The sequence below is a fragment of the Pangasianodon hypophthalmus genome, chromosome 18 (genome assembly GCF_027358585.1).
Source record: "Pangasianodon hypophthalmus isolate fPanHyp1 chromosome 18, fPanHyp1.pri, whole genome shotgun sequence".
In the NCBI taxonomy this organism is placed as follows: Eukaryota; Metazoa; Chordata; class Actinopteri; order Siluriformes; family Pangasiidae; genus Pangasianodon; species Pangasianodon hypophthalmus.
Window position 1 is genome coordinate 9,824,836 of NC_069727.1, and position 20,139 is coordinate 9,844,974.

Below are 20,139 nucleotides of genomic sequence, written 5' to 3' on the forward strand. Positions count from 1 at the left end.
TGGCGGCTCAATAAATAAATACTTATTTTATGAATTTTGGGCTAGTTTGTACAGAAATGTGGTAGAAATATTAGTTTTGGGCTCAGTAAAGCAGAATTTAGGTCAGGATACTGGAGCAAACCACTGATTTAAAAAAAAAAAATCACACGCCTCTTATTTGTATCACGTTAATGAATGTGGGTTTTGTCCAGCAAGCGTCATACTCGCTTCTTTACCATGTATGGAGCATGAAAGTAAAATCTCCCACTCGGATGTGTTTTTGGTGGATCCTGTGGGATTCCCGTCCTGATGCACACTTCTAGTTTTAATCAGATACCCAGTGAACCTTTCTGACAGGCTTACTTAAAAAAAAAAAAACGGGAAAAAAAAGTGTGCCTCCTATTTGTATTTGTGTAGAACATCTGTAATAATGTCCACGCCTAGAATATGTGATGAGTGTTGTAAGTCTTTCCTGTTCTTGCTACTTTGGTGAGGTGAGATATTTCCATTTGATAAATTTGTTACTTAATAATCAGTCAAAACTGAACTTCTGAAATATAATTAATGAATTGTATAATATTCTCTTGCTTGAATATGTCACATAGTGGCGTCTGTTTCTGTTAGCGCATTTGTTTAGGAACAAGCTAAGTAATTGAATAATCCATGCTAATTAGCTTTTTGCGTTGGTGCTCGTCAGGTTGTTTGGGTCAGTCTAAGCTGTGGTGTCACGGCTCAGTCTGTGTTTGCCGTGACTCACAGAATAAAGGTAAGCCGCTACCTCATCAATCTTTCAGCATCCTCCGTCAGCGTGTGCCAGCCAGGTGTTTCTCTCTCTCTGTCTCTCTGTGTCTCTGTCTCTCTCAGCCTCGAGGCTCCTTCACATCCCCTGTCCTTTCAGCCTTTCGGCGTGTTGCACAGGTATCTGCTGCTCCAGAGTCACACGCTATTGTGTTAAGCTTTCATTAGTGTCTGGAAGCCTCACCACATAAACAGTCCAAGAGTATCAAGATCAGACTCAGTGTGTTTGAAGTTACAAGTTTCAGTTCATCCTATCATTGAGTTTTGTGGCAAAGATTCGAGACAGTGCGTCTAGTTAAAATGATGTATGTAATCCAAATGTCATTTGACTTCTGATGCTGAAGATGAAGCCTTAACATCAGTTTAAAGCAAGTTCTTAATTAAAAATCTAGTATGAGGAACTATCTTTCCTCTTCGGTCAGGCATCTTAGAGATTTTGCTTGTATGAAATAATGTACAATGTCTGTATAGTCCAGTTCTTCACCCAGACATCATCTAATTTGTTAGAAAAGCAAGGACATATAATAAGAATGAGAATAAGATTAAGACAAATATGTAACTTTTAATTAATATAGTGCATTTCTTGTACAAAAAAGTGATAAATGCATCAGTATTACACTCACCGTCTACTTTATTAGGAACACTTGTACACTTACCCATTCATGCAGTTATCTAATCAGCCAATCATGTTGCAGTAGCACAATGCATAAAATCATGCAGATACAGGTCAAGAACATGAGGTAATGTCCACATCAGACATCAGAATGGGGAAAAAATGTGATCTCAGTGATTTTAATCGTGGCATGGATGTTGGTGCCAGACTGGTTTGAGATCAGCAGTTTCTGAAATACTCATGAGATTTTCACACACAACAGTCTCTAGGGTTTACACAGAATGGTGCGAAAAACAAAAAACATCCTGAGTGGAGGTTCTGCAGGCTGAGATTGGTCAAGAGGTCAAGTGCATCAGTTGTGTGTATCAGTATTGATAAATACATCAGTAGTGTAGTAGTGATAAATACATGATTAATGATACATCAGTAATACATTATAAATACATAATAAATCCGTTAGTAATACCTTAATGTATCAGTGTTTAGTTAAATATAGAAAAATTGTAAGCTTGATGAGTAAGTCAGACTCTGTAATTGGTCAAATTCTGTGCCATGATTATAACATTAAAGTTTAACAGAAACATAACTGAATTTGATTGTTAAACATTTACATTTTTTGTCTTCCGGCAGATATAATCACAAAGAAATAGCTTTTTGAAATTAGTTTTGTGACCAGAGGTGGTGTAAAAGCACTGTATAGCAATACTGTGAATCAAGAGAATGCCAGTTGAATTAAGAATTCAGTTCATGTGCATTGGTGTCCTCTGAGATTGAGCTGAGAAGTGTTCTCATAGGAACGGTCTCGCTTTCCCAAATGCCTAAACAATGTACATACTGGCTGCTTGCCGAAGTGTTCCCACGACTGAGCTTGATGAACGTTTCAGACCAACAGTGTCTGTGTGAAAAGAAGCAGTAGCAAGATTCGTGTATATCTAAATAATGTGCAGCCTTTATCATCTCTGACTTCGGGCGTGGAAGTGTGAAAGTACTATAAATAGTAGCAACGATGTCTGTTTTGTCCTGCTGTTTACAGATCTTGTCCATTGTGCATGTATAAAAACTGTCATAGATTTAGTCAGTAATCTTACTAATATAAGTGTAACAGTAGCAATGCATGAACATTTAATACTTTTCCAAAACTGGGCTTTTCAAACGCAGTGAACCAAAGCTTTCTGTCACCACTCTTAATTTCTCTACTGAGTTTCTTGTTCAACAAAGATGTCTGATTAACTGATCTTCCAGAGACCAGGATACAATCTCTCCCTCTTTACACCCAGCTCAATTATTCACTTCTGGTGCTGGTTGGGTTACAGTACGATGAAAGGTGTGTGCTGAAATTCTCCAGAGACACCACCATATCGCCCCTCTATTCTACACTTACACTATTATGGCCCTGTAGATGTTTCTTTCACAGAACCTATGTCCCTGCTGATTCATTCAGTTTCTCCAATCAGCCAATCATGTAGCGGCTACAGCAATTGAAGTTTAGAAAAAGACCAGGTGATGTTTTCAGCTGTCCATTTTCAGTGAGTCTGTACCCACTGTAGCCTCAGATGCCTGTTCTTGGCTGACAGAAGTGGAACCCGACGTGGTCTTTTGCTGTTGTAAACCATCCAACTCAAGCTTCGGCATGTCGTGCATTCTGAGAAGCTTTTCTGCTCACCACATGTTTTTAAGAGTGCTTATTTAGGCAGTCGTGGCTCAACAGTTAAGGCAATGGGTTACTGAAAGAAGGGTGGGGGTTCAAGCCCCGGCACCACCATGGGCCCATGAGCATGCCCCTTAGCCCTCTCTGCTCCAGGGTGCTGTATCAGACCCTCTTACCTCCACTTTCTAACCAGCTGGGATACGTGAAGAAAAGTATTTCACCATGCTATAATGTATATGTAACACATAAAGGCTTCTTCTTCTTCTTCTTCTTCCAGTTAAAGCTCTTGATCTGTATCTGACCTGCATGATTTTACACATTGTGCTGCCACCACATGATTGGCTGATTGGATTACTGCATGAATGAGTAGGTGTTCCTATTAATGTGGCAGGTGAGTGTATGTAAAAGGAACATTATGTTGAAATTATGTTGAGGCATTGAAGTGATAAAATATTTATTCTTCTTGGAATAAATCACTTTTAATGTTTTTTTTTTTCCCTTCAAATTTGATTCCTGGTAGTGTGCGAGTTACATTTGTAACCCTAATAAGCAGTGGTGTGGATACAACTACACAGATTATTATTATTATTATTATTATTATTATTATTAGTAGTAGTATTATTATTATTATTAAGGGTTTTATCATCATTAATATCTATACAGGGAACAGGCTAGGGACTAAATCGGGGAATTCTTTACCCAAAGGTAGAGGAAATAGAGGAAAACTAGGGGGGAAAAAAAGCCTTTTTTTTTTTTTTTAAAGGCTGTACTTTTTTGAGACTAAGGAAAGTGGTGTCCATGGAAACTAGGCTCAGTGCTAACGTGCAAGCTTGGAGGAGGAATGCTGCTTGTGAATTGTGAATGCATGATCACAGTTAATTTGAGGTAAATTATTTATAGTCAGTTTTTTCTTGGAATTGTATGGCACTAATAATGTAGCAGTTAAAAATATACAAGCTTAAGGTAATTTTTTCATGTAATATATTTCAAAATATAAAAATTTTAATCGCATTTAAAAAAAAAAAAAAAAATCCCCCAAAGGAAACTGTGCACCTGTCACAGTCTTGCTGGAGACGGATCACTTTTCTTTGAGCTTCTCCTATGATACGATGAAGTATTTCATGCTTATTTGCTTCGTGCTTTATTATTAACTGCTTCCTAAGTCCCACCATAATGTATTAAATGGGTTAGTCGGTCATTAAAGTTACACTGGTGAATTATTAACAGAACTATAAACAGAGAGAAAGTATTGTTAGTGGGATTGCCATGCTCCATACACAAAAAATCTGTTAACACAGTAAATATCATGGATTAAAGTTGTCAGGCATCATGACAGTCTTCCATCATATTGACTCTTTAATTTTAAGATTGATCTAAAGGTCACTGAGTTTAGTCAGGATGATGTTAGAGAGCTCCACAGGTAGGGTCCTCTAAATCACAAAAAATCATATCTTACTACTAAAATCTCTCTTACGTTGCATTAAAAGTTCTTAACTAAGAGTTTTTCCCTAAAACCTCCTTACAAAACTGCTAAGAGAAACTTTTTCTTAAGGGGCAGGGTCGACCCCGTTGCTACGGGTGACTGCATTTTGTTTCAGGAATGAAAATCTAGTACACAAATTCAAAAAAAAAAAAAAATACAGGAAAGAGAACATTAAATACATTAAAACACTAATCTAAATGCTCACATTTTATATGTTCAGCAAAATGTCGACATAAACACACGTATAATGCATAATACAGTATGATTTCTATTCATAAGGCAGAGAAATAGTTTTCGATATTGACACTACCATTAGATCTGTTGTGATGCGATGCATTTTGATTCGATTTAGTAACCCCTGTTCGGTATATAAGACCAGATCTTTCAGAATCCTGCTTAGACCTAGTGTTCATGTGTGAATGACGATAATAAATTTGTTCTAAATTATTTTTATTTTTAAATGGATGCATTGAGCTGAATTTTATATATAATTTGGCCAGGAAATTAGCAAGAAGAAGCTTTTCCCTTTTGATTTCTTTAAATGTTTAAGCTTTTTGGCCCTGCATCAGGTGCGGCAGAAAACCAAATAATGAGTAATCTTTTAAGAAAAAAACATCCCAGAAGATATTTTTGGAAAATGTTGTACACTCAGACATATATATATATATATATATATATATATATATATATATATATGTATATGTATGTATGTATGTATGTATGTGAGAGAGAGAGAGAAATTTGATCTTTTGTTTATGTGAAATCATTGATCGTTAATATGAAATCAGTGACACTTTCATTTTTATGTATGACCTCATGCAGTGGATTTTCATTTGTTAGGGCATTTATTGTTTACTTTTAGCTTCTATGTGAATTTGGCCCCAGCTGGTGTCAGCTGTTTTTTTCCTCTAGCGAATCACTCCTCCACAGAAAAAAAAACAACAACTGTTCAAGTAAACAGTTTCAGACAGAGGTCTTTTTCCTAGAATAGACATGTCTATATTTAGAGTTCTGTCTTCTCAAAGTGGGCTTCCATTTGCAAGCATGTTGAGTATATATAAAATGCAGACAGATTATATTATATTTTTATTTATCTTATACTACATTACCAGACCTGACAACATGTACGCGTTTTGCATATTAGCTCTGCAATTTAACATCAGAATACACTAGTATGATTTTTTCACTCGAAAATACACCAAAAGTCCATTTCACATGCGCCCGTCTGGACATGTGATGCGTCCACGCTTTCTGTCGTCGTACATGGAGAATGTTCAGAAATTTGGAATAAAATCTACTACAGTATGTTTGACTGAGCCAACATTAGACGAGTATGTATGAGTACAACTGATTCAAAAGAAAAAATAAAGATAAAAATAAGACTTTGACTTAAATAGATTAGATATAGCAAAGCATCAATAGTGATTGAAAGTGATTAAATACTTTGTTTAAACAATTTTATACACTTTGAGTGGATTAGCAGTGAAAATGTTAAAAAAAAAATTCTAATTTTAAAATTATTTAAAATATTATATTGAAAATGTCCTTTCTTCCCTGTGCATTACTGCAGAATCACCGCAACCATCCAGCTGAGTTTTTGTGATCGCTGCAGTCCTCGACTTAAGCCTGAAATGCTCATTTTATGTCTTTTATTTGCTTCTTGATGAATAAATTTATTTATCATGATTTTTTTTAAATGGTATAAATAGTGAGCAGGGACAAAATCACTATTGCACAAGCATAAGATATACAAAAAAGAGGAAGTTCAGTGTTCATTGTATCATGATGATGATCTTCCTCCTTGGTTTTATTAGGCTTATTGGTGCAATGAATAATACCAGGTTTGCATATTTATCTCTGGGAAATGGAAATGAGAGACTCTCACAGGTGGTCTGTTCTCACTCACCTAAATATGCTCTTGCATGCATACAGTTCAGTCCAGTTTCTTTTAATATTGCTTTAAACAAAAAAGGTTTCATACACACTTCACAATGCATGGAGCTCGGAAAGTTCACCTCAGTCATGTATCTGCTGTGCTGTTATGGAAAATACTGCCGCATGGGTTCAAATGGGGGCGAGACTGGAGATTGTGAGAATTCCGGCTATAGTAAGAGCTCAAGGAAAGAAAACAGAGCAGGAGAAAAGCATGGCCATGGGAAAAGTAATCACAGAGAGACTGTACATTGCTGTACAGAGCCTCAGCCACCCCCACTGAGACTTGTCCTGATTAACTGATGGGAGGTCCTGTGCAAGTTTCATCCTCAATTATATCACCAAGAGAAGCAAAGAGTTCTTCATTTTACATCTTTCTCTTTCACTTGCTTCAAACGAGGTTGATATAACTTGATTACTTCTTTCTCCTAGTTTCTAAGTTGATCGTATTTAAAAAAAAAATAAATAAATACTGTATAACTGTACCTTTCATGTTAAGCAGTAGTGAATACAATGCCTGTCCAGTTTCTTTCTTTGTTACAGTTTCATTGGTTGTGTTTCTGCTTAGATTGGCTCAGGGATAGTACCATGGGCTGGATACTGATATTACTGTTAAGCTGATGTAGTTCAAAATGAGTGATACGTAACCTACATGTCACCTCAAAGAAAAGGACAAAAGATAAGTTAGAAGTCAAACACTTGAAGACATGCTGTTTTGGGAAATAATCAACACTGGGGCCTGACATGAAGCAGAGTTCCTGGTACTACCCTGAAGCTGATTATTTTCCTCTAACGGCAAGCGTGATATGTCTTATTCATCTTGTACCACAGCAATTTGCCACTGATGACAGTTTTTAATTTACTAACTTTATTTTAAATCCATTTATAGTTACATTTAATGTTAACGTCCATGAGATATTCCTGTTATCATTTACATTAAAGCAGCGTTCAGCTTATTAGCCTCTCTTTTTTTCCCGCTTTCTTGAAGTGAATAAGACCAAAAAAAGAGCAGTATGTTAACAAAAACCTGCAAAGTCGTCTAAAGACTCTTCTTTGGTGGAAAACATACTGAGCATTACAAATTGATTAAGAAGTGTCTCCTTACAGAAACCTTCACCTTTTTTTTTTTTTTTTTTTTAAATGACAACACATTTTTTTTAACCCATTTTTTTATTAGCCTTTTTATTATGCAAGTCGCTGTGACTTGTATGATGGGCTTCTTTATTCCACAGTGCTGTTGAATTTTCGAATCTGTTTGTTCAGAAGGTGTTGATTAATTTTCTGTAACAGCATGACTACTAGCATGACACTAGTTCCAGCTGCAAGGCAAATGAACAAGCTTGTTTTAATATCTTATTGTTTCTATAGCAACATATAGTGTATAAACACATTTAAACAATGGGTGTAATTGTTGATATAGTGAAGTTTTCTGTGAGGCAGCATTTATTTTTGGTGGGACTCCCTGTTATCTGCACTTTTTAACAGTCAGCTGTTGTAGCTTTAAGTTTTCTGTTGCTGGAAAGTCTTCTTGCATGTTCTTGGTAACATGACAAGCTGCAACTTTCTGTCTGGTGAGGGAACGACTGTTTATGACGAAAATGATAATATTAACTAACTTGTTTCACAGATGTTTCACAGCATTGAGCGTAACTATAAGTGGATAAAAATTACAATGTGTTCTTTAACGAATAAAAAATTGAATCATTGGCAAAGTGCTGTGATATAAGAGGAGCAGAACACTCTGCAGTGTGCTATTATTGGAACTCGTGTTGGATCGCATGAATCCCTGTAGTGTTTTATTACTCACACATTCTGAACTGTATATTTTGTCTCTTTCATGTAAGCTACTATAGAAAAAGAAACTAACTGTTAGACTAACTGTTACACATGCCGTCATACAGAGATCTGTGAATGTGGAGGGGTGCATAATGCTGCATTCGACTTAACTTGGAAGTGGGACATCGAAACTCGGAATTGCGTCATTTTCGATCTCTGTAGGTTTGAGCTATGAAAGTGGTGAAAAAACATGGACGCCTCTTTTGTCAGTAACAATCTAGCCAGCTAACTGTGATGAGTAATGAAAAATTTCTTCAAAACAGTGAACTGTGTAGTCAGAGTCATAGATTTAACAAGTGAATATATCTGTATGTTGATTGATCTAAAGTTAATAAGTGTATAAACAGTATAACTCATTTAAATGAAAGAAGTGATACTGTGTTTAGTGTTCATGCTGCGAGCGGCCATTTTGATTTGATGTCACTTGCCGAACGCGTCAGGAAGGCGTCAGGATTTATACGTTGTAATGTTCAGCACTGCCAGTGTATTGCTGTGTCTGTTTGAATCACACGTCTGCTAATCTCCTCTGAGCACAATGGACTCAGGCCTAATGGCCACTTCAGTTAAAGTCAACATCAAGATACCAGTGTGGGCCTTAATGACTAGGGCCATGTTTAGACAGGCAAATGGAGCTGATTATTTTCACATATCAGACGCAAATATATCTGATGATTTTTCTTTTAAAAAAAACAACAAAAAAACAATGAAGTCACATGGAATTAAAAAAAAATTTCCTCCTTTAGTATCGTGTACCTGCCCTAGCATTTCTGCAAATTATCCCACTGTAGGTCATTACCTCTCTACAAAAGGCAGCCGGCAATACAAAACGGATTCTGTGTCTATTTCAGGAGAACAAAAGCAGCGGTGGAAGAAGAATGAAAACTTCTGAGTAAATAAATACTGATGCAGAGCCAGTGTAAGGTCATGTAAAGGGCTTGTCCTCCATTTCATATACCACTTTATGCTCCAGAGAGCATGAACTGAAAAATTAATTTATAGCAAGTCAAAATATGTTGAAGACTATTTCAAGCTTGAAATGAGTATTAGAAATATCTCGTAATAGGTTTAATACTCATTTAATATTCATATATTTGGTTTATTGTAATCTGATAATAGGAAGTACTATTAGAAACACTTTTGTGACATCCATTTACAATATACAATGCAAACTTTTTAAAAAAAAACTGTTATTATTTGACTCTTCTCATGCAATTTGCGAGGCTTGGTCAGATTAAACAGAAAATATGAACTGTCTCTGCACCATATGCTATATAAAAGCTTACATTAGAGCATATCATTTTTCAGTGGTGGGATTTTTCATGTACAGTCAAAATCTTGGGGTTTTCTCTGAAGTAGACTGTGGTTCAGTTTTATTCTCCACCATACACCACGTCTCATCTCTCTCTCATGCTGTCCCTGCTTCAGGAAGGACGTTTTACTCCCATGAGATTGACAGGATCTGACCCTGATTCCTTCAGGTTATAATTAGCCATCATGTACTGTCTTGTCCCTCTGGTACTGCAGTTCTGTGCCTTAGGCCACCATATTAAAGCTATAGCTGTGGTCCTCTCGTCTAAGCTGATCTTCCTGACCTGGATACAGGCAGTGTGAGACGTCACAATGCTTTAACCCTGGTTTAGTGCAGAGACTAGATTAACCCTGCTTCACCTTATTTACACAGAGACACTGCTTTAGGGTGAAGCTACGCATCAGTTACCGGTTATAAAAATTACACTTTTCACACTAACTCCAGTAGTAACCAATGATGTGCTCTAGAAAGAGCCTTTACAATGCTAAATTACTGATTCTAATTTTATATTAGATTAGATTAGAATATCACAAGGATGAGGGCTAATTAATTCTATACCACAGCACTTTTGAATTCTTGATTTGGATTGGTCAGAATGTGTTGATAAATTTTTCTATAACAGTATGACTTGGACTGCAGTGCCGTCTGTAATTCAACTGATATTAATGTGCTCTATTGTTGCAGTAGCAAGATGTCGTTTATAGCATCTAAATGATCTAAAAAAAAAAAAACCCAAAATGTGTAATCATTCATATGGTGAAGTTTTTGTTTCGTTTTGATGTTTGTTTAACATTTATGAAAGGAGTCTCAGCTGTTAGTGCTTTGAAACAGGCAGTACATTTTATACCATGGGGAAAGTATTCAGGACAGAGGACTTTGCTCTTTTTGTTTTTTGGTAACACGACAAGCTCTGTTGTTAACTTCAATAGAAAGAAACTGTTTGTAGCTGCTATAATGTAAGGGATAACAGGAAATACCTTGTTTCGCAGACATTCCACAACATTAAATGTAACTACAAACTATTAAAAAGCATGATACCTCATTCTTTAATAAATTCCATCCATCCATTTTCTGTAGCGCTTATCCTACACAGGGTCGCGGGGAGCCTGGTGCCTGTCCCAGGGGACACCCTGAACAACCCATCAGAGCTTTCCTTAATAAATTAAAAATTGTAATTGTTGGCAAATTGCTGTGGTATAAGAGGAGTAAAAAACTTCAGAATCCGCTGTTATTGCACAGATATTGGATTTTTTTTCTACAACCTCACACCCCATCTTGTTTGATTCCTTATATAATGTGCATAAATAGACATGTTATATAAGGAATCAAACAAGACTGTGTGTGCGGTTATAGGAAAACCACTGTCTCTATCTGTCTCTGTATGAAGGTAGGCGCATATATGTATGTCTTGGAATACGTTCTTCTCTTGACATGGGTCTGTCTCATGCTAGAGAAACTCTCCCACTAGCAATAACTACCACTGTAGTTATTTTCTCATAGAGAGTAATGTATTAGAGCTCTTGAGGGAGATACGTATGTGGGAATAGTAGTTGATATGGAAATAATGCAAGTGGTGTAAGTGCATTTGCTGCATTTCTGTTTGTTCAATTTGAATAATGGGTGACCTGTCACCTTCCCTGAGATAGTGGGGCTTTTTATTGGTCACATACTAGAAACTGTATGTTCAGCATTTTCCATCTCTGATAATATCTTATCAGCCTTATCTTTTATAACTCATTAAAACAGATGAGATATGGTGGTTCATCTTAAAAAAAAAAAAAAAAAAAACACTTTATTGATAAGAGAGAAAATGTGTGCGTGTCATTTGTCACACACTGAATTATTTCTAAAATGTTGGATCGTCAAGCCAAGGATTGTCTCTGGCCCAGATGTGTGGTATATTTTCACTTTTCCTCTAGAAACTTTTTACTCTGGGATCTCCTCAAAACTCTGAGCTTTATCTTACCAATATCTGTGGCTTGATTGAATTAAACTGTATTTAATGAAAGTGCTTTACTGTCCTTTGTAGTTGCTGACCCCCTTCTGCGAAGTCCAAAATGAATGGCTACGCTGCCCCTACATACCCCTCTGGAAACTTCAGTAACTCCCAGCTGAAGTAAGTGAGCCGCTTTCAGCCGTCCTGAATGTTAGATATGCATTAATTGTCACAACCAGCATTTCTGTTCCCTCACTAACGCCTGCTTCTTCCAATCTCAGGAAGCAAGCTCTGCCTAATATTTAGATCCCTCAGATGCAAGTGTAATAAATACATTGACAAGCCTTCATCTTCCCTCCCACTTATCCCACCCACTTTGTTTAAATTATGTATGCATCTTGAGTTACGTTTTTACAAATAAAGGCAGACAGCCGACTCGCCTTTTCAGCTGGGGGTGGAGCTAATAATGAAATGGATCTAGCCAGATCCATCGCATGGCACTGTTGCAAATCAGGGTCTCTGAGGTATAGCAGAAATGATATAATTATTATAAATCTAACAATTACAACTAGTATGTGAGTGAGTGGTATGATAAACAGTTTATATTATAAGTTTAGCATAAAAATGGTCACAGGATGAGTATACAGTGTTTCCGGTACGTTGCGATGACCTTTGAGTTTTTCAGGAATCATTTGTATTTGCTGTTTCCATACTGAACACATAACACAAACTCAACTTCACATCATGTCCTTTAAATTAAACTTAAGTGCATATTATTTTAAAATAACAAAAAAAGCCCTTTTCAAGTTTCAAGTTTCAAGTTTATTTGTCATATATGCAAGTGTCAGTGACAATATACATTGAAATGCTTTCTGTGAGGCTTAGGCAGTCTACAGCAGTACAATAATAACAGAAATAAATAATAAAGGGGCAAAAATATTTTGACAATTAATGGCACCAGAGAATTTCTTAATTTCTGAACTTTCCAATCATAGAATCAATTTTTATCTAAATTATTTATAGGCATAATAACTTGATTATCATGGGTTGTGGTTTCCATCACTGTAACAAAGTTTCATGGACCCCTGGGGGTACAGCTGGGCAACATGATGATAAAACATTAATATGTCAGAATATAATTTTGTACGATATCATGGATATTATGATATCTTTTTTTTATTGTAATATGTTTTTTAAATATACATTTTAATTACAAACTGACCTGAAGCAGCTGATGTGGTGCTGAAATTTGCTACTTAATCGCAAAATTAAAAACTGTTACATTTTTAAAATTAGATCTTTAATGTTCTTCACTTTTGGATATATTAAATCTATTTAAAAATTATAACTAAAAATTATAGTTTTGTAAATATGAAAAATAAAATAAATTATTATAGACATTATATAAATGATCAAGTTGGTTTTTTTTTTAAAATGAAACACTGTATAATGTATTATTGACAGCAAACCTGCTGTATATGTGATGATGCATATCATGGATCGTAGAAATGTCTTTTGCGAATCGTGATACAGTTTTCATCAATATCGCCCACTCCTACCTGGGGGTTCCCAAACTCCAATTTTGAGAAACGTGTGAATACACAAAATCCATACCTTAAGAAGTATTATAACCGATACATTACGTCACATTGCATTACAGCATTACAAACTACACGTTTAGTTTAATTCAGTTAAATCACATTTTCCGGCTGCTAGTTAATCCACCATCATTTGGCTGTCTTGTCATTTTCCAGATGAAACGGTTCCAGCAATTCTGATGCACACTTCAACCAATACTGCATTATTCATTCCTCCCTCAATTAGCGTAAGCCACACAATCAAAGAATATCAAGTGTCCAGTCGATTAGTTAGCAGACGTGACACCCGAATCCACCTCACACACTCCTGTTCTTATACTCACACTCCTCTACTTCAGGCATCACTGCATCTCTGAGTCGTCTCTCTCTCTATTATGTGTGGTGCAGTGTAGTATAATATAATTTAGACACGAACTCCTACGCATTTAATTAGCATTATCATTAACAGTGATCTTATTGACTTGTCTGTGTTTCCCCACAGTGGCCACCGATCTCAGTCACCAGAGCTCCCAGCGCTCGACGCCAGCAAATCCAGCGCAAAGGCTATCTATGGTGTGTCTTCTGTTCTTTACATCCACATGAGTAAATGATAATCATTAGTGAGCAACTGCTGTTGCAGTAAATGCTTTGTCAACATAATATAATAACAGAGCAGCATTTCTGAAGCTCATGTGTAGTCTCCATCTGCTGTTTGCTCAGTGTAGCGCAGCACTCTTCCTCAGCTGAAGTCTCCTCTCTGTAATCCCGACTTTCCCCCATCGCATCTCTGCACCAGTCCTCTCCTTATCTATCTCAGCATTTCGTATCTTCCTGTGTGTGGCTTCCTGTTTTTTTTGGTCGTCTGTTTTTCGCATGCGCCCTTGTGCTGTGTGATTGAAGCCTGTGTGACATGTATTTTTTTATAGCGGAAGCAGCAGGTATCGCAGTGTGTATCTGTCCGGATGATTTCATTTCCACACTGAACTCACACTGAACACTGCGCTTGCTATAAGTGTTATCCTAACCTATCCAGGATGAGTGTTAGGAGAAGGTTGCTCTCTCACGCCAACACTACGAGTCTTTTCTTTCCTTCACAGTAAAGAGCCACAGCTGTATTCTCTCTCTCTCTCCCTCTCTCTCTCTCGCTCTCTCTCTCTCTCAACATGAGGTTTCTGAACAACTGCAAGATACAGTGCAATTCTCATTCTACCTCATACAGACAGTTCTCGGTTTTAGGTTTTTGACCAAACTTCTGCGACTTGTAGATCTGTCATCTGGTGACTGGTGGACCGAATATTGTCTTTATTTTTGTTATTCATTTTCATTCATTCATTTCTCTATTGACACCTTTTTTTTTCATCACACTTTTTTTTCCTTCCTGGTCATGCTCTCAGGGACAGATGGGCTTTACTTCCTGCGCTCTTCAGCTAAACACAAAAAGAAAGGTAGTGCACAGCAGAGTGTGGCGTGTGGGTGTTAGTGTGTGTGTGTGTGTGTGTGTGTATGTGTGTATGTGTGTGTGTGCTGCCACTTCAGTTTGCAGATGACTGTCAGGAATTGTTTACCTCGGGAGTGCTCTGTTCTACCTTCTATAGAGCTATGCTAATTTAGTTCCACTTGTTATTCACATCCCCAGGCTGCGCTATTCTAAGGACGTTTTCCTTGTGAAGAAATCTCTCCCTTCCTTCCTTCCTTCCTTCCTTCTATCCACCCATCCATCTCTCTCTCTACTTCTTGTAAACTACCTCATTTACAAAAGCACACAGACATGGATACGGTCTGAATCTCTACGTATCTACCTGTAGGAACATCATATAACAGCACTGGTATCAGTTTTGAAAGTTTGTTTAATATGTTTTGTTTAATATTTTTATAGCACAGTGCTGTTGCATGCTCGATTCTGACTGGTCAGAAGGGGTTGATTAATTTTCTATAATAGCAGCTGCAAGGTTTATATTAATGCACCTGTTCTAATATTTTATCGTTTCTATAGTAACAGATATATCAGGCGCTTCACATAATCAGATGTGTCATCATTGATGTGACATTTTCTTATAAGGAGATGTTTGTTTAGCATTTTTGGAAGGAGTCTTCACAGAGAGGTTTCACAGTTTCATCAGTGACCAGCTGCTTTTTTTTGTCTTATTAAGTTCAAGAGAGAGAAAAGAAAAGAGAAAATAGTCGTGTCTGGTGAGGGAACGAGTGTTTATAGCTGTAATGTACTTGCTTTGTGGAAATTCCACATCATTTTCCACAGTGTAACTCTAAACAGATAAAATGTTCAATGTGTTGTTCTTTAGTAAATAAAAAATGTTAGTGTTGGCGAATTTGCTGAGGTATAAGAGGAATAAAACAGTTCAAGTTGTTTTATTGGAATCAACGTTGGTGTGATAACGACATCAGCCTGTCATTGATTATTTTCCTGTAACAGCATGCCCCTGTTGTGTTTTATTCCTTACTAAATATTTGTGCTTTGAGACTCTTGGCACTCTTGGTCTCTTGCATTTCAGTTTCTTAGTCCAGTTTTATATTAAACTTAGTAATATTCTTGAGTGTCTACTAGGTGGTAGCTTTTTCTATAGATGTTTGATTCATCACATTTCCCTCACACTGTGTCTCCTTGACTTCTCAGAGCAAAGAAAGAGCTACAGTAAAAACAGCTTGAACAACAGCATGATCGACACGTCGCAATACCTTGTTGAGGTAAAAACCTGCCATGAGTGATGCACAGCAGTGCAGCCGCATGCCCCGTCCTTCTTATTCATAATCTCAAACATGGTTTTTTGTAATCCATCCTCAATAAAAACGTCTTGCAGCACCTGACCACCTTCATCATGGACCGTAAGGATGCCATGCTCACCATCGATGACGGCATCCGTAAGCTGCGCTTGCTGGATGCCAAAGGGAAGGTGTGGACGCAGGAAATGCTGCTGCAAGTGGATGACAAGGCAGTGAGCCTCATCGACGCTGACACCAAGGTGAGAAAACGCTGACACTGAGGATTCTCTATGCTCTGTTCATATCACTGTGACATCATTTCCTTCATATCAGAGATTTTAGATCGCTGTTTAGTTCAGAGATATTTAAAAAAAACAAAGAGAGAGAGAGAGATAATAAATGTGATTTGCATACATTAAAATGAGCTTTAGATTTATATTTTATGCTTTAGGTTTTTATATGAAATTATATGCATATAATTTTTAAAAAAGGATATACTCCTAACCAATCATATTTTAGATATTTCAAAAGTGAAATAAGTGGAAATAAGCTCCACTACATTGTTACACTAATGCTGCAATGCACTGTATTCAGAACTCAGAAAGTGTTTCAGTGCTTCAGCTCGGAAAAACACAGAGTGATGCCCAGAGCAAGGTCATGTTTCTGTGTCTAGTCTCTGACTTCAATAAGTATATTAATAATGTCTGCATGAATTATTTCTGCATGATTAAAGACGAGGAATAGCATATAATTCAGGTTCAATATCGTAGAAATTATCTGTCACTGTGGTCTCGTCAGTCTGAAATCAACGGAATTCTGATACAAGAATTCCGGAGCAGTTAAAACACCTTTTCAAAACGGAAAAGCTACAATCAAGTTTTATCAAGTAGAAAATGATGCAAAGGGAATTCTGTGTGTGTGTTTGTGTGTGTGTGCTGCCATTTTGTTGTGACGTCAGGTTTATTTTGGATGTTGCCTGAGTTCCCAATTTGGAATTCTGAGTTGAATGACTCTTCCGTTGCACTTTTCTCTGTCGGAGGTTTTTTTTTTTTCCTCCCAGATTCTGAGTACAAAGGATTGCTCTATATAACATACGCTCTATAAAACAGCGCAGTGTGGTTTTCCTTTAAGAGTGTTTTAGATAAGTCAAGTCAGCTTTATTTCTTTATTTCTTCTGTCTTTATTCAAAAGACACTGTGTCGACCAAAGTGCTGCAGTAAAATCAAATCAGTGTTAAGATTAAAACAGAATAAAATAAAATAAAATGAAAACACCACAGTTAAGAAATTAAATAGATGAAATAAAACCTTCCCATGACTCAAATGCCTTGGAGAATAAATATGATTTCAGATTGGATTTAAAAATGTCTGTTTTAGGGGATGATTTTATAAACAATGGGAAACTATTCCACAATCTTGGAGCAGAAAAGACCTGGTCAGCTTTGAACCTCATCTGAGAGTGCAGAATGGTTAAAAACTGCTGATTAGAAGATCATAAGGTTCTGGGAGTGGAAAGGGGGCAAAGAAGCTTGGAGATGTGGCTTTAAGCAGTACCATATAGAGCTTTTAAAAACAAACAGTTAAACTTTAAAATCAGTTCTGTTTTTAACTGGTAGCAAATAGAGGGAGAGCAGGATGGGGGAGATGTTTTCCCATTTCCTGGTACCTAGCATTAGATAAATGTTTTGAATTGGTGGTTTGTTTTTTTTTTTTTTTTAAAGAACGAGCTGGAGCACTTCCCTCTGGGCACGGTGCAGCACTGCCAGGCCATCATGAACTCCTGCAACTACGACTCCATCCTGGCGCTGGTGTGTAAGGAGTCTGGACAGGGCAAACCAGACCTGCACCTCTTCCAGTGTGATGACATCAAGGTGAGCAGCAGACAAACTTCTTCCAAAGTATTCACTTGTAATCAGTTTTATTGTTTTGAACTTTTTATCGTTATTTTGTCTGGATGTTTCTCTCATTTTACACCCTGAAGACTGATGCAACTGGTATAGAATATTTCTCTATAAAGGAGTGGCTACACACACACACACACACACACACACACACACACACACACACACACCTGTAAAGAGACTATGGGCTGTAATTTTGTGCCAGTGGAATTGTAATTTGATGGTTTACACCAGTTGGATGCTATTTCGAGTTTTTTCGTGTTATTTTTGTGGTCATAAATGAATGCGCTGCTCTGCTGTGGGTGGAACGACATGTTAGGGACGTGACATTTAATATCTGATAACACAGTGGGATTTTTGAACTTATTTTGGTCTAAAGATGCGTGTGCATTACCGATGATGATATTTTCCTGACTTCTAGCACAGCCTTAAATGTCCTGCCCTATTTCTCACAACTCTGCCTTGTAAATGTTCCATTTATATCATCACACTTGAACACAAATAGGCTACTTTACTTTACCCAAAATAAAAGTGAGATATTTTATAATGATTAATAATTTTAATGAAAGTAATTATAATTATTGTGTTCATTTTATATTTATGTGGGTGAGTCAGATGAAAAGCTTAAAAGCTAGAATTGAATTGATTTTTTTTTTTTTTTTTTAAGTGCTGGAACCCTGAAAGAAATGCAGTTTATGTAGAAAACTGATACACGTTTGAGACACCTATTTACTATAAACAACGTAAAATAAGAAATGTAACGTTTTCATTTGACTCACCCTCATATTTCTGAATTCTAATCATATGCCAGTATGAAATGAGTGGAGATGATTTGACTGGATATAATCACACCTTTTGAGCTGATAGTCCTGAAGATACCAAAAATATACAATGTGCTGATCTTATGCCTTGTTTTCCCCCATGCACCATAAGCCTTTTGAATCTTTCCATATATTTCTTTTTGTTTAGGATTTATAAAAAGTTTTTTTTCCACAGTGAGTAGTATTATTATTTCAGCTATCTAAAAGTTAAAAAAAATTCCTCGTCTTCGTTCCTAAGGACTGCTCATTAAACGGGAGCCATGTTTGGTTTTTCACCATCCTCAGCCTCCCTCAGTCTCGCATCTTATTTTTTGACTTCTTTTCCTCAGGCAAATTTGATCCAAGCAGATATTGAGAGTGCCATCAATGATCACAAGGGCGGAAAGGCCAAAAAGCGGCCAGAGGTTCTCAAGTAAGGCTGATTTCACATTACTTTTGTTATATCCTGCATTATATGCGATATGTCTGATATCAGTTTAAAGTGTATCTGTAGCATCCTGCTGTTTTTCCAAACAGTGCAAATGGATATATATTCTCAATACGAATCATATCCTTTTGTGGTGTTACCAAAATTAACAAGCTAATAGTATATTTTCTCTACAGTAAACTATTCTGGAGTATAAGATAACCATTTTAATGCGGTCTGCTTAGAGAGAAAAGAAATCACTATGTCTATCATGTTTTGCATGATGTTGCACTGTCTCTAAAACAGCACTTCAGAGGTTCATATAGTTCAGTTTAGTGCTTGTCTTGATGGTGTTGCTGTTGTACATCCTCACAAACATGTTATAAAGCACTGGTTATGCTGAAGTGTGTTTTGTCTCTGATCACAGCTGCCATATTTGCTAACAGTAGGGTACCCTTCTGTAACTGCTACCATAAATAACATAACGTGCACATAACCTGGCATAAAATGTGTTACATTAAGTACAGAAACTTGGTCTCTGTGTCTCTACTAGGATGATCCGGAACAGCGATGGGACTATTCCACCTCCTCCTGGTGGCCCCGCCCCTGTTCCTCCAGCAACCGCCAATCAAGTGGGCATGAACAGCAGAGTGGCTGCTTGGTCAAACTTGGCCAGTGATCATCAAGACTGTGAGTTTAGCACACATTAGCATATTTTAGATACAAAATTCAGTTATCAAGCTATCACTTATTCACTTCCTGTGTGTATGCTCGATTCAGATGATACCCAAAGGCCATATGGGGAACAGGATGAATCTCCGGAGATGACTGCAGTGCGAATAGACAGAGACGTGGTAAATATCATCAGAGAGATACAGGCCTCACCATCTCCATGCTCAAAACCTTTCCTTTCATCAGTCCAAAGCAGCACTAGTGTGTCTATCAGCTAGCCACATTATTATAATCTTCATACACGCTCTCGTTATGGTCGGGTCCAACCAACAGTATTAATAGTCGTTCAGCTTCAGCTCTCTTTTCCCTTAATGTAAAGATGATGGCACAGGAGTGATTTTTTTTCATACACAGCTATGACTGAGTAATTTAGTGTCTTATTTTACCTCCCACTTTTAATCTGGAGTCTTAGCTGTACATTTTGTGGCATTGTGGATTAATAATGTGCCAA

The 20,139-nt window shown here is 37.0% G+C and overlaps 1 protein-coding gene across 13 annotated transcripts in view; it reads left to right on the forward strand.

The window, feature by feature from the left end:
• eps8a (epidermal growth factor receptor pathway substrate 8a) overlaps positions 1-20,139 on the forward strand; it is a 61,097-nt gene that overhangs the window by 28,287 nt on the left and 12,671 nt on the right. For 12 of the 13 annotated variants that reach the window (XM_034313396.2, XM_053241904.1, XM_053241905.1 and 9 more), the window contains exons 2-9: positions 11,628-11,714; positions 13,614-13,684; positions 15,744-15,814; positions 15,928-16,089; positions 17,550-17,699; positions 18,880-18,962; positions 19,510-19,646; positions 19,737-19,810. In XM_034313396.2, coding sequence (XP_034169287.2) covers positions 11,656-11,714; positions 13,614-13,684; positions 15,744-15,814; positions 15,928-16,089; positions 17,550-17,699; positions 18,880-18,962; positions 19,510-19,646; positions 19,737-19,810 — 807 coding nt within the window. In that variant the 5' untranslated portion in view covers positions 11,628-11,655. The remainder of the gene's footprint in view (positions 1-11,627; positions 11,715-13,613; positions 13,685-15,743; positions 15,815-15,927; positions 16,090-17,549; positions 17,700-18,879; positions 18,963-19,509; positions 19,647-19,736; positions 19,811-20,139) is intronic. The other variant, XM_026923433.3, reaches the window with a different exon arrangement.